Below are 14,518 nucleotides of genomic sequence, written 5' to 3'. Positions count from 1 at the left end.
CTTTCGCCACTTACAAATATCTATCATTTCTTTTAGTTAATGACGAATTCAAAGCTTTCAATATTAAAAAAGTTCTTTTCTTTCTCATTATTGTTACTTATTGGTGAAGAATTGAGAAATAAGATAAGATATTAAAATTGGATGGAGTTTCAAACATTATTGTATTTTTTGCTTTCAGCATTAGTGAAGCCAATGTCAAAGGGTGCATAGAGGGCAAAGATCCATGGGTGTGGAAGGCAAAATCGTCGATTATGTTTTCAACGTCCAATATAAGATCGGTGGGATGAAATGATAGAAATTAAATTCAATATCATATGGAGTTGAAAAAGGAAAAATTGTTGGATGTTGGAGTCAAATGAAATTCCTAACAGTGAAAGGTTAAAAAAGGCAAGAGTAAAATGTAAAGAGGTAAAAAGATATTTAAAAAAAAGTGTATAATAAAATATGATATTAAATGGAAATTTTAAAATTTTTTTATTAAATTGAAGTGATATTATAATTTTGAAAAGTAAAATAGTAATGATAATATATTAATTTAAGTGTAATATTATGTATATTCATTTTGGATATATAATTATACATATATTTATATATATTATTACATGATTGAATATTACTTTATTTTCAATTTAAAATTACTCAATCATATGATGACACATATTAATATGTACATATTTATATATAAAAAATAAATACACATAGTTTTATTCTTAATTTAATTCTTTGACACTATATCTGGATTCTTTTAGGTAAAAATGTGTAATGCGTCATCATTAGGGCGTGAAGGAGTCTTAGGCTAAATTTTAGGTGGGAAAAGGTAATTTACTCCTCGATTGATAATTCAATTGAATTGTCAATACAAATATCTATATCCACTGTAATGTTTCATTGCATATTGTATAATGCGAACCATGACACTTCCTTTTATATTTCTATTTATTTTATTATTGTTATCATTTTCTTACCTAAAAATTAATTTAAAAATATTTTTAACTCATTAAACATATATTTTTTTTTGGGTCCAAAATTTAATATTGTTAACATAACATTAAGGCCAAAAGACTTATTCCCACCCTAGATTTAGCCCATGTCAAAAAACTTACTTACAAGGTTTTAAAAGTGGAATAATTAAAATATTAGTTAATTTAAGAGGTGATAGTAAATTGGATCAAATAGTGTCATGCTGATTTTGATACGTTTGTTAGATCCGTATGTCGAATTGTGTTAAGGTCATACCGTCATGGATCTTTAACGAGCCACCTAATCTATTTAACACCTCTATGTATGTGTGTTAAACATTTTTCGATTGAACCAGGGATGTGAAATGGTTTTAGTTTAAAATGGGGACTCTTTTATTTAAAGGAGATTGAGGAAGACTCATAGTTATACAATTAAAATCAGTGCTTCTGCTTGATTGGAGTATTGAATGTGTTTTAATTGTCATTTCCCCGTGTTTATCATCTTATGCTCTCCAAATGCCGCGCTTCTTCAGTCTCCTCCCTTCATTTCAAACGACAGTTATCAGGCTCACCAAACCTCTCTTCAGCTTTCACAGAGCAGTCAAAACATTATCCATCTCTTCTCGCGACTCTACCCACTACCTCAAAGCCGATTCTGGAATTAACCCACTTCAAAGATTTCCATTCAGACCATTCTTTTTGCTCTCATGCCCTCAAGGTCTCAGCCAGCTGGCCCAAATTTCGTTTTCTTCAGAAAGGAAAACAAACACATGCACACACAATAAAGTTAGGACTACACAACAAATTGTCCTTGCAAAATCAGATATTGCATGTTTATGTTAAGTGCAATAAGTTTGATGATACAGAGAAATTGTTTGATGAAATGCTTGTGAAGAATGTTGTGACATGGAATACAGTAATTTGTGGGGTTCTTGGTTGTGATTTTAAGTTCAAGTCAAGTCCGCATCTGGGTATTCGTTACTTCAAGAGAATGTTGTTATGCAAGGTGGGTTTAGATCAGATAACGTTTAATGGGTTGCTTCGTGCGTGTGTGGAAATTGATGATATCGAGATGGGTTGGCAATTGCATTGCTTTATACTGAAATTGGGTTTTGATTTGAATTGTTTTGTTAGCAGTGCTCTTGTTGATTTGTATGGGAAATGTGGTTCAGTTGAAGATGCGAGGCGGGTTTTTAATGAAGTTGTGTGTAGAGACTTAGTGTTGTGGAATGTGATGGTGTCTTGCTATGCCTTGAACTGCTTGACAGCTGAGGCTTTTCGGGTATTTGACTTGATGCTTTTGGAAGGCCAGAACGGGGATGAATTTACATTTTCTAGTTTGCTCAATGCATGTGGGACATTGGGATCTTCTGAATTGGGGAGGCAAATTCATGGCCTAATAATCAAACAGTTATTTGATTCAGATGTTTCAGTGGCTAGTGCACTCGTTGATATGTATGCCAAGAGTGGAAATATAGATGATGCTGGTAGAGTTTTTGATGCTATGACAACTAAAAATCTTGTTTCATGGAATACTATGATCGTAGGTTATGGTAAACATGGAGATGGAAAGGAGGCTATGAGACTTCTCAGAGATATGTTTCGAAGAAACTTTTACCCAGATGATCTTACCTTGGCTAGCATTCTTAGCTCATGTGGCGATTTATCTATCATTTGCGAAACCATGCAAGTTCATGCTTATGTGGTTAAATATGGATTTCAAGCTTTCCTGTCTGTTGGAAATGCTTTGATAAAGGCATACTCCAAATGTGGTAGCATTGCTAGTGCATTTAAATGCTTTAGTTCAGTTGCAGACCCCGATCTTGTTACATGGACTTCAATGATTGGTGCAACTGCATTCCACGGCCTTTCTGGAGAAAGTATTGCGATTTTTGAGAGGATGTTATCTAGTGGTATAAGGCCAGATAAAATTGCATTTTTAGGAGTTCTTTCTGCCTGTAGCCATGGTGGGCTAGTCAATGAGGGTCTGCATTACTTTAATTTGATGATCAATGACTATCAAATTATGCCAGATTCAGAGCATTACACTTGTCTCATTGACCACCTTGCTCGAGCCGGTCTGCTGCATGAAGCTTATGATATATTGGCATCAATGCCCATTGAACCTAGATCTGATACTCTCGGAGCATTCATCGGGGCATGCAGAGTTTATGGAGAAGCAGGATTAGCAAAATGGGCTGCAGAGAAGCTGTTTCACTTGGAACCTGACAAGCCTGTGAATTACACTCTTGTATCTAACTTGTATGCCTCAGAAGGGTATTGGTCTGATGTGGTGAGAGTGCGCAAAAAGATGAGGGACAATTGTAACTATAAAGTTCCAGGTTGTAGCTGGATGGAGAGTGCTAGTTCAAATAGTCTCAGGCAGCCGCTTAATTGAACCTAGAAGGGAATTCAGGCAGAGGATGCTGCAAATTGGGTATGATTTTCTCTTCTTCTGTTACTTGTTTCATGTAAATAATAACGCATCAACACACAATCGGCCGAGTTGGATGGAGAAATTATTTGTTGAGAGTTATTCTTTTGTAAATGCAGGCGATGAAGAATTTCACAGATGGAGATGCCGTTTCAACATTGGACCCAATGCTAGAACAAACTGATGCAAACAACTTAGCCCTTGAAAAAATTCTTGAACTAGCATTGCAATGCCTGGCTCCATGCAGATAGAATGAGCCAAGCATGAGAAGGTGTGCAGAGATCCCATGGAGCATCCATAAGAAATACAGAGAGCTTTCAGCTTCAGACATTTGTTTACAACCCTCTTATTCCCACAGGAATGCTTCAACAAAAGTAAAATGAGTAGGAAATGGCAGTGCAAGAATAGATCCAGAGGTTTAAATAGCCATTTTGGTGAGGTACATTCAGCTTGCATCAAGGCGTGCAAATACTTGAAGATCAAGAAACACACGGGCTTCTCTCAAACCAACCAATTGAAAATCGTGTAGCGAAAGGAAGGCAATAACTTCCAGGAGAAGGATGTGAACACACTGTTTTAATTTGTCTTTTTGTCAACTGACTCTTGAGACAAGTTTTGGTTGCAACATCTTCTTCATTTCTTGGGCATAACCTACGCCTCCACGTCTGTCCAAATGACCAAGAAAAAACTATTCAATCTTTCTCTTGAAGGTTTAAAGCAATCTCAGCTATCAAATCTCAAGTTTTTCCCATTATGATGCATGAAGGATGTTATAATTACAACAAAAACCCTTTACAAGATACAATTGAAAGACCTTATCTTTGCACTTAACGTTCTCCTCTGCACCTAAAGCTTAAGAACAACTTTTCTATGTCTTGCCAGCGCCTTCCTTCTTTCTCCTAGCTATATGTGTATAAATATGAATGTAAATGATCACCAACCCCCTAAAAAATTAAGAAAACTTACATTATCAAGAACCCACAACAAATTGCTTCTGTTGAGGTGTTTTAAACTGTCTCTTCTTCAGATCAAACAATTTTACTGGTCTATGCAGCTAAATGATTTTTTTCCCTGCATGCCTAAAGAAATCACTTTTTTTTGGTTTTTCTAGGAGCTAAATCTGCGAAACTTTCTGCCTCTTCATTCCGTCCCATCATCTCTTGGGATTGAATCCTGGCGGGTTAACTCATAGCTTCCCTCTACTGGCGTTTGATTCTCACTGTTTACGTTATCGACTTTTGAACAAAGGAAGAAGAAGGAAGATGTGTATATGGTGACATGCCAAACGCTACAAAACCATTTAAAACAACAAATATGAGGGAAAGAGGGAGACAGAGATGAGAGACTAATGAATTCATCATACCTATGCCAAATCCAGTAATTTTCACTGCTTTCTAAATTCCAACTTATTGCTGCCATTGCTAGTGCTGCAAAACCTGCTAGTACAAATGCCCATTGGAACTGTCGCAATAATGTCTTGATCAAATCACGAAGCCTTTGTGTAACAGTTTGCTGCCTACTGTTAAGAATTAAAAAAAAAAAATCAATTTCATTTGGCCTACTGTCCTGTATATCATACAGGTATAATCTCATGAGCAAAATAATTAGCTTGACTCTGTCATAATACCCAATCACAAAAATCAGAAATACTGCATCAGGATGCCTAGATCACCCAAAAAGCAGCAATGCATTTTAGAAATTATATTTGTATAAAATTCAACTTGATTGAAATATGCTTGAAAAATTAAAAAGAAAAATTTTAGCAATCCTGACATGTTCATTTTATTTTAATCGCATGATGAGCCAATATCAAGTTACATGAATAAAAGTTCAGGATTGGTATGAAAAAGAAAATAAGTTACCTGCCCAGCAAGCTCCTAAAAAATTCAATTGAAAAGGAAAACGACCTAAACTTAGTAGAGAGCTCCACCACCCATCCAAGAAGAAGAACAAGTGTCCCAATCGATAGCACAAGAATAATATTGGAAGACCTGCAGAGTTTAGCATGGTTAAATGCCTGCTGTGATCACCTAGAAAGAACGACCTGCTTTCAACATATTTGAACCATATCTACTGGTTCAATATACCTCGTTGCCTTTGTAATAGCCACAAGTGCCGTAAGGATAGCTACTGCTGTGTGAATTGTCCTTTTAAAAGCTTCATCAAAAGTGGTTAGATACACAAAAGTGCTCACCACAGCCATGAAAGAGAGCCAGAAGTCCATAAACTGAAAGAAATGCCAGTGAGCCTTAACATCTCAAACAAATAAGCTTATGAAGCATGCGTGTATCCGTATGGGAAGGATATTTCTGTTATTAGCCAATATATCTCAAGATGTCAAAGACACCAATTGTCCAAAAGAGAAAAAAAGAGACAATTATAGAATTATTCATACCTGTAAGACATTATAGGATAATGCACACCAGGTGCCAACATCACATGCATGATATAATCCACTTGAAATACCACTAGATGTGAAGAGTACCCATTCTGCAAATGCCTGCACAGAGAATTAATTGTCCTTTAGGCAATAGGAAAATTATTCGATGGATCACAAAGCTCAAGTTAAACTTAGCTATATGTCTTGTCTTGTCCAGAAGATATACAAATAAGTGTACCAGAAAAAAGAACTTAACCTTCCGTCGAAGAGCAAGATAGGCAGGAAGTAGAGCAGCAGCATTTGATGCAATGAGAGAAATCGATTGCCATATGTGCCCTACATCAGTTTTCAGCTGGTGGATTAGGTAAAGAACATGCTATTAGCATAATGCTAAGTCTCTTGCATTCATCACATATGCATAGTCATGAAAAACTAAAATTATTATCTCATCGGTAGAGTGTGGTACAAAAAGAACATAGACTGTTGCAAGACACAGCAAATATATTGGCCATGACTTCCAGCTTTTCACCATCTTCTCAACTAATTCAGAGATCTACAGCTCCTTAAGACAAACATGAATTTCCAGATCATTGTTTTTATATGAAGTGCAAGGGCTAGCTTACTATTAGATGGACAGTTAGGATATCACTGACAAAAGAAAAACACTTTGATAGCCTTCTAAATAACATAAGCATCAGTGTATATCAGAGACTAAATGATTTTTTTCCTTTAAATTTAACTTCAAAGCAACATTTACGTTGACGAGACACAATTTCAACACTGCAGTCAAAGCCTCCATGGTCACGATCACACGAGCAGTAGCTGTAAAAAAAGAAAAAGAACAATTAAAAAAGTCACAGAAAGCTAAAAACGAATACACTAATAAGCTCTTGTATGCACTTATCAAAGTTCCAACTAAAACACTTGGGGGTAAATTCATTATAAAAACAGAAGACCATATATAAGAAATAAAAGAAATTTTAAAAATATATGAATAAGGGGAGAACTGTATATAAAAACCTGTATGATGTCAATCCACTTGCATCAAAAGCATATCTGCAGTGCCCATGATCTGAGCATCTTCTAGGGCATCTTTCAAGGGAAATAGACATGATAGTCTCACTAATAGACTTATTGACATTTCTTATTCCAAAACCCCAAGTTCCTTCTCTAGCATATAAGATATAAAAATCAACCTTTACTTCACTTGAATTATACAACTTGAAGAACGTAGAACCAGTACTGCTCTTTGTTCTGTTTGCATAGTAATAGTCCCAGCTCTGAAGAGATGGTAATCCTCCAAATTTAGCATATATTTCATATGTTATCTCTGTATCTGATTCCAGTTGGATGTGGACATTTCCTCCAGCTGCCCCCACAGGAACATCCATGAGAAAATAAGTCCAAATATCATCTGATTCTCCATAAGAAGAGTTGCTTAAAAGAGGTTCAAGAGGAAAATCAGCAGAATCTGTGGGGACTTTTCCACTGACAGGTCTATAACTGGATTCAAACAGGTATGACCTCCTGATTCCTGTCTGGAAACAACCATTTTCAGCGAGTCAACAAATTACTTTGGATAAATTTCTCAAGCATCAACAGAATTAACACATGACAAAAGGTATTCTATATATAATGTAAACATTGACATGTAAATCATATAAATATCCCTACATTTATGTAATGCAAAATGCAGGATAGAGTAATCTTCAAAGTTGAAATCTACATGGTATCATATTCTTGATATATAATAAGCCTGTCCTTTAATAATTTACTTTGCACGTTACAAGCCAAATTATGATTTAAACTCAAGCCCCCAAAAGATGAATTCCCTATTCATCCAGCAAAGGGATCATGGAGACACTTGCTTAAATTCATGTACACAACAATGCAATTTGGCAAGCAAAACATGAAACTGCACTTGCATCCTAAGCCCAAAATCTAATTGTCACCTTATCAAAATACCCATATATATATATATATATATCTGTGACAAGTCAAAATTTATTCTTAATCATAAAGCTCAACATAATATTAGAAAGAAGAGCTTTAGAGGTGCAAGGTACACAATCTCACCTGAAGATTATATCTTTCCCATGTACAATTCGGTCCGGCCTTCCCCATGGGACATTCAAGTACTTGCCATTCCAAAGAATAGCAAACTTGTGCATAAATATCATGAATATCTCCAATTTCTTTTGAAAGATTAACAGGTATAACAGTAATATACCAGCGACCAACCTTAGGTGACGGAATAGTCAATGGGTCTTGATGTATATCAGCTGAAAAATCATATAAAGTTGCCGAAGGCAGTGCACCATGACGAGCAAAACACATCATGCTAGTTCCAGTAACATTTACTGTGTTATTTGAAGGTGTCATATTGAACCTGACATTCATAGCCATAATGGTTAATTGTTCTGTGATTCCAACGACATCCAAGGAGTAGACATTAGTTTCACCAATTCCATGGCAAAGAGTGTTAAAAGAGTTTCTGCAAGAAACCACATTTACAGTTGTCCTATTGTTCACCTCACTATCAGAAATGTTTCCAGTAAGATTATAACTGTTAGACTGAACACAAAATAGAGAGTTGACTGTCTGGTTGCAGAACTGGCCCCATATTGTTGAGGTTGTACATCCTTCTACACTAATGTTGACAATGAAAGAGTGTGACAGACCCCGAACAATCTGCAGTACCAGAGAATTAGCTGCAACCTCAGTTCTCAGAAATGTTTGCAAGATTCAGGAATTTGTGGAATCAATATCCCTTTAACAAAGAGGATAAATAACTTAATCCAACAAGTAATAGGAAATAAAAACTAGTGACAATAATTATACCATCTTTGATTGCGTCCTTGTATCTCCAACACCATTGAAAAGACCAAGATACCAAACTCCTGAAGGTATCTGAATAAAAGCCATTTAAGTGTTGTCAACTATTGTTAACAGACAACAATTTTAGAGAGAGCAATTACAATAGTGTTTGTGTAATAAACCATGTGCCACCTTATTATCCAGAGGTTATGGAGACAAAAAGTAAAACTTGCATATGCAAATAAAAATTCAGGGAGAAGTTCTACTCTCGTATTAGAAGAAATCTATTTAGCAAAAGTAATTAAAAACAGACCTGCTCATTTGTCAACTTCACTGATATATTTTTCTGCATTGGAAAACACTGTTCCACATTCTCAAGATTTTGTAATCCCTTGGAAGATCCATTAGAGAGAGCACCTAACACTGCAAACGAAGAAATTTTTCTAAAGGTAATTGAAATTATTAATCTGTCATATTGGACACAACAAAGTTGCACACAGGTGGGTTGGGTCTTCCTACACCAATCAACAGTAAATTAAGTCAAAACGCAGATGGGGATTTCTAAGCTCAGCTGACACACATCATACCTAAACCATTTAGAGTAGTCTCTGAGACATCTGGCAGGGGGAGACTACCATCTCTCAAGCAGATCAATGGCAGAGCACTTAAGGGGACTTTTGCTATCCTTTTGATATCCTGCAAAAAGGTTAAACCGTAAGCTAACAGAAAAGCAGATAAATCAGTATGGAACAGAATGTTAAAGTGATATGAGAAAGTTTTTCACGTCGACTTATTGTCAGGTTCAAGTCAACAAGCTTTCTTGAGGCAAAAGAAAATATCAAGACAAAAATAACTTCAAATATAATCTTTCACTCAATCAAAGCATCAACTATGCTTATTCTTTTCCAAATTGTTCTAAAAGGGCTTGTAAATTAAAGAATATCAAATTCAAGTAACTGGGGTCTGAAAAAAGTCAAATTCAGTAAATAGGCCTGAACAGCATCTCTTATGCTAAAAAACTCACTTTCTTCAAACAAAGATATGCAACTTACAAGGTCTACGTTTGATTCCAACTGTATAGACAATGACGAGAACCATGGTGGCAAATCAACTTGAACAAGGCACAACACCAAACCAGTTAGATATTAGCCGTGATAATAGATAAGAAAGAAAAGTAATATTAGCTCTTATAAGACAACATAAGAGAAAATAATAATTGGGAGTTGGGACACAACAGAAACATGCTCATAATTAACTATTACTCAAAATCAATTAATCCCCAAACTCAACGCAAAAGCTGACATTTTTAACTGATTCTGCAACAAATACGTAGTTTTGATGGGCAAAACTTCAAAGAGTGATACTTGTAGTACAAACATCAGCAAACGCAATTATTAAAGAAGAAAAGTAACCAAAACAATCAGAATTAACGCCATGAATAAAGAAATAATTTGATATAAATAAATAAAATTTGACATACATCTGATATAACGCGAATCAAATGGTTTGAGCCGGGTTTCAGGGTATCTAAAACTGGATACAGAGAAAGTATAACAGCGACTAGTGGAAGAGGAAAAAATCAACAAAAGACTGAGAATCAGATAAGAACAATGGTAGAGAATCAAATTCTCCACCATTTCTAATTTTTGGGTCGATTCTCGTGGAACAAAAGATAAAAAGATATGGCTCCTAGTAAAAGTTTGATTAGTACAGTGACTTAAGGAAAGAGAGGTCTTTCTTGTTTTATAAAATAATTGAGAATATTTGCTACGGTTGACCTGTGTTGGTCAAGCAGGTGGACGGTGATCGAGTCGAATCGAAGGAACTGAAGATTGCAAAAACCACGCGCCATTGAAGAAAACGCGAGCTCACGCCCGTTCCCCTTCGAACGACTGGGTTATGAATTGATGGCCGCCGCCATCATCCAAGTGGGAATATATAAATATGAATAATACTATGTGTGTTTATTTTAGATACATAAATATATATGTATTTATATGTATTATCATATGATTGGTTATTGTTTTATTCTTAATTCAAAATCATCTAATCATATGATGACACATATAAATATGTATATATTTGTGTATCTAAAATAGATACACATAATTTTATTATATAAATATATACATACACATACTTCACCTTCTTCCCCCTTGTTCTGCCTTTCGTAAGAATAAAATATCTTTTTGATTATAATGCAATTTTAGTTTCCATTTTTTTAAATATGCATAATTACTAAAAAGTACATAAATATCATGACGTGTACTATGTATTTCCATTATAATCATGTATTATGCAACATCTAATTATATATCAATATATTATTATTAATATTTAAATTAATATTTATTATACATAGTATTATTTTCATAATTTAAAGTATTTAAAAATATATATTTTATATTTTTATGATAATAAATATAATACTAAGATTTATTGAATCAAGATGATAGAGTGAGTATATTACACTGAATTTCAGTGAGATGGCCAATTGGAACTTGTAAAAAACAACATAATTGAAAATTAATTTTGATATGAACATCAATTGTGAGGCATGTTTGCGAAATATTATTGGGAAGTTGTGGTAAATTAAATAGGAAGGATGAACAAGAGTTGGGTGGAAGGGGTGGGGGCTAAAGGGTAAATTTCTTTTTCGGAATAATTAAAAAAGTGGAATTTTTAATCCCTAAATAATAATAATAAAAATAATAATCGAATAGTATCTGCCTGCTTTCTCTCCTGTCAAATGCAAAGTCGCATAACGTCTAGTCTGATATGTTACTAATGGGCCCCACTAAGGTTTAAATATCCACGTGGCAGAACAAACGGTTATCATATAAAGTTAAGCATTGAAACACAAAAATAATCAAGAAAAACTCCTTTTTCCCTTGGCTCTGCCGTCTCCGTCTCTACGACATTGTCGCCTTCGTCTTCTGCCTTCTCTTCAACTTAGTTAGCTCGAAAATCCTAACCTCACACCTTCATTCAAAAGAAAAAAAATATGACTGACAGATTTGATCACCAGAGTTGATGCGATTTGCAAGAAATATGAAAAGTACGATGCCGACAAGCAGAAAACCAGCAACGTTGCTGGCGAGGATGATTTCGCTCGCTTATACGGGGTCATAGAAGCTGAACTCAATGCTGCTCTCCAAGTACTTTATTTTTAAATTTTAATTTACTATATTTTAAATCATTTTAATTTCTAATCATTTTTTAAAGAAATCGGAGGCGGTCGCGACGGAGAGTAATTGGGCGACGGCAGTTGCCATAAACGCGGAGATTAGGAGAAGGAAAGCTAAGTCGCTTGAAGAAGTCCCGAAGTTACAGGGACTTGCTTTTAAAAAAAGTCAAAAACTTAATTTACACTGTGAATTGTAAAAGCATAATATCGGTTTTGTCAATGGTTGCGTATTTGACGAATCACTGAATGTGTTTGAAGTAGGTCAAAGGGCTTTCAAAGGAAGAGATTCAGACTCGAACTGATTTAGTAGCCGCACTGAAAGAAAGGATTGAAGCGATACATGATGGATCAACAACTGCAGCCAAACAAAATGATGCTGGGGCAAGTCTATGCAGGTATTTAAATTGATTCATATTCAGGTATTAATTAATGAGGAAGGTTAAAGATATCTATTAAAGCAGGTTCTGGGGATCTTTGGAGAATGAAAGAATACGGATGCGTGCTCTATTATTAAACTGTTTTTTATCTCTAAAGTTTTAACTTGAATAATGTGATATGGGAAATTTGAAAAATACTGTTACTTATATATACAATGATATATCACTATGTGGTTAAGTATCGTTTTATCTCTAATTTAAAACTACATAATTACATGAAAATATGTCATTGTTTATGTATAAAATTTTGTAAATTGTTTGATGAAATAATTTTAGTCAAACCAATTCAGGCAAGAGTATGAAATGCGGAGGATGAAACAGGCAAGTCTATTTGTATTAGTAGAAATTTTTGGGATATTATGGATAAGGAAATTTGTAAGAGTTTTTGATAATGATTAATGAGTTGAATGGTGTGAATTTGAATTTATGCAGGATGACGGTTTAGAAGTTACAACTGAAGGATTGGACACATTGAAAAATATGGCACATGACATGAATGAGGTAAGGTTGGATGGTTGTTTGTGAATATATATTTCTTCAGTAATTTGTGGTGTAAAAGTGGTGGAATCAACTGTTATTTTCTTGATTGTTGTTTTGGCAGGAATTGGACAGACAATTGCATCTGATGGATGAAATGAAATAGGTGAAAAGGCGATTCTTCCCCGTTGCTTTAATCATACCCACTTCCGTTATGCTTCCTAATCTGTCATGGGATCATAACAATGCCACTCTTTTAAATGCTATTGACTGCATTGTCATGAACTTACGATGTTAACTTCAATTTCCTAGAATACTTTTTACAAAACAAAAGAAATTAGCACGTAAAGGGGCTGAACTGAAGTTGTGAAATTCCTAGTTACTCATTAACTTAGTAATTCATTGATGGATACTACTTTTATTTTATTTTTTAATGATCTTTATGTTCAACTGAGTATTCTGTTTGAAGGGACTTGACAAAGCTAATTGGTATTATTCAAAATCGTTCAGGTTGACAGGGCTACCCCTGAGCTGAAAAGTACCGATGTGAGGCTCAAGGATACTGTAAACCAGGTAAGCTTATTGAGTCCAGTTATTTATCCATATATTAACTGGGCCATTCCTTCATCCTCTTCTTCTATGTCGTTTCTGGTTTGATTTTGTTTGTTGATTTTATTTCAGTTGAGGTCCAGCCGCTACTTTTGCATTGATATCATCCTCTTGTGTATAAACTTACGCATTTCAGCCTGTTTGAACAAGTAATTAATTTCCTTAAATTATTCATTCGACTGTTTTGTATATAATTTTAAATTTGGCTGTAGTTTAGTTAGACATTAGTTGACATAAAATGTTTTTTCAATTTTCATGCGTCAATAATAATAATCGATGCTTTTTGCAGTGTCTTGAAGTGAAATTGGCGTTCAAGCTTACCCATTTTTTATATGCTTGAGGATTCTCAGGTTTCTAGTATCAAGGTGGTGAAATTATTCTTTATTTTTTAATGGCGTTAATGTGAGCTTTATTTTATAAGATGGAATATTGGTGTTATCTGTTAATACAATGCATTATTTTAAGCAATTCTAAGCTACTTATTTGAATATAAGGTGGTGATTGTGATTACCCACACACACGCGCGTGCGCACCCGCACAAGAGTGAACTTGAAGTAGTCAAGTAATTTATAACAATAAAATTATGTACATAATTTAATATATAAATAATAATATATTATTAAATAATTATGTATTATTTTATCTTTAATTTTTAATTATCGAATTATATAATGACATGTCATTGTTTGTGCATAAAATTATATACAAGAATTGTGTATATAATATTACTTAATTTATAAATGATTAGTTTTGATATTAAAGAAGTGAAATTCAGTCACATTATCTCATGAGTTGTGTTATATGTATAAATAACATGTATAATTTGATATTCAAATAATAAGATATTACTATGTGATTAGACAGTTTTGAATTAGAGATAAAATAATACTTAATTATCTAATGACATGTTATTGTTTGTGTATAAAATTATATATATTGTTTATATGGATAGTTTTATTGTTATCTTATAAATATGTGATGAAAAACAATAATAAATTTATTAATTTGTAGAACTCTTAATATGTCCTCCTTTTCCCTTTTAGGACACCACGAAAGCCTGTCGAAAGTTGAAAATGACTAGTTTTAATATCATTGTTTTGAAAATTCAATTAGATCAGTTGATTTAACCAATTGAATAGGAAATTAATTCTAAGTCAAGTCTGATTAATATTAAAAAGTGATTTATTTGTTGATTAAGGTAAACTCGATTAAAATTAG

General features: G+C 34.0%; 2 protein-coding genes and 1 pseudogene across 4 annotated transcripts; 2 read left to right on the top strand and 1 right to left on the bottom strand.

The window, feature by feature from the left end:
* Nucleotides 1-1,262: 1,262 nt before the first annotated feature.
* On the top strand, nt 1,263-3,596 carry LOC123217149 (pentatricopeptide repeat-containing protein At2g46050, mitochondrial). The gene is made up of 2 exons (XM_044637947.1): nt 1,263-3,396; nt 3,513-3,596. Exon 1 carries the CDS (start codon nt 1,465-1,467, stop codon nt 3,355-3,357), a length of 1,893 nt encoding a protein of 630 aa, XP_044493882.1. The 5' UTR covers nt 1,263-1,464; the 3' UTR covers nt 3,358-3,396; nt 3,513-3,596.
* Nucleotides 3,597-4,121: 525 nt separating this feature from the next.
* On the bottom strand, nt 4,122-10,500 carry LOC123217147. 3 transcript variants are annotated; one of them, XM_044637945.1, is made up of 14 exons: nt 10,071-10,500; nt 9,643-9,701; nt 9,178-9,286; nt 8,904-9,013; nt 8,615-8,683; nt 7,850-8,464; nt 6,794-7,311; nt 6,531-6,595; nt 6,030-6,109; nt 5,789-5,893; nt 5,481-5,620; nt 5,256-5,384; nt 4,757-4,909; nt 4,122-4,681 (listed from the first exon to the last, which is right to left on the bottom strand). In XM_044637945.1, exons 1-14 carry the CDS (start codon nt 10,225-10,227, stop codon nt 4,534-4,536), a joined length of 2,457 nt encoding a protein of 818 aa, XP_044493880.1. In that variant the 5' UTR covers nt 10,228-10,500; the 3' UTR covers nt 4,122-4,533. The 3 variants fall into 3 exon arrangements, with proteins under 3 accessions (XP_044493880.1, XP_044493879.1, XP_044493881.1); XM_044637944.1 differs by having other exon boundaries at nt 4,757-4,912; nt 10,071-10,498; XM_044637946.1 differs by lacking the exon at nt 9,643-9,701 and having other exon boundaries at nt 4,757-4,912; nt 10,071-10,203.
* Nucleotides 10,501-11,475: 975 nt separating this feature from the next.
* LOC123217156 lies at nt 11,476-13,818 on the top strand (annotated as a pseudogene).
* Nucleotides 13,819-14,518: the final 700 nt, after the last annotated feature.

The sequence above is a fragment of the Mangifera indica genome, chromosome 5 (genome assembly GCF_011075055.1).
Source record: "Mangifera indica cultivar Alphonso chromosome 5, CATAS_Mindica_2.1, whole genome shotgun sequence".
Classification (NCBI taxonomy): Eukaryota; Viridiplantae; Streptophyta; class Magnoliopsida; order Sapindales; family Anacardiaceae; genus Mangifera; species Mangifera indica.
Note: the sequence above shows the minus strand (reverse complement) of the source record. Positions and strands in the feature narration are given on the sequence as shown.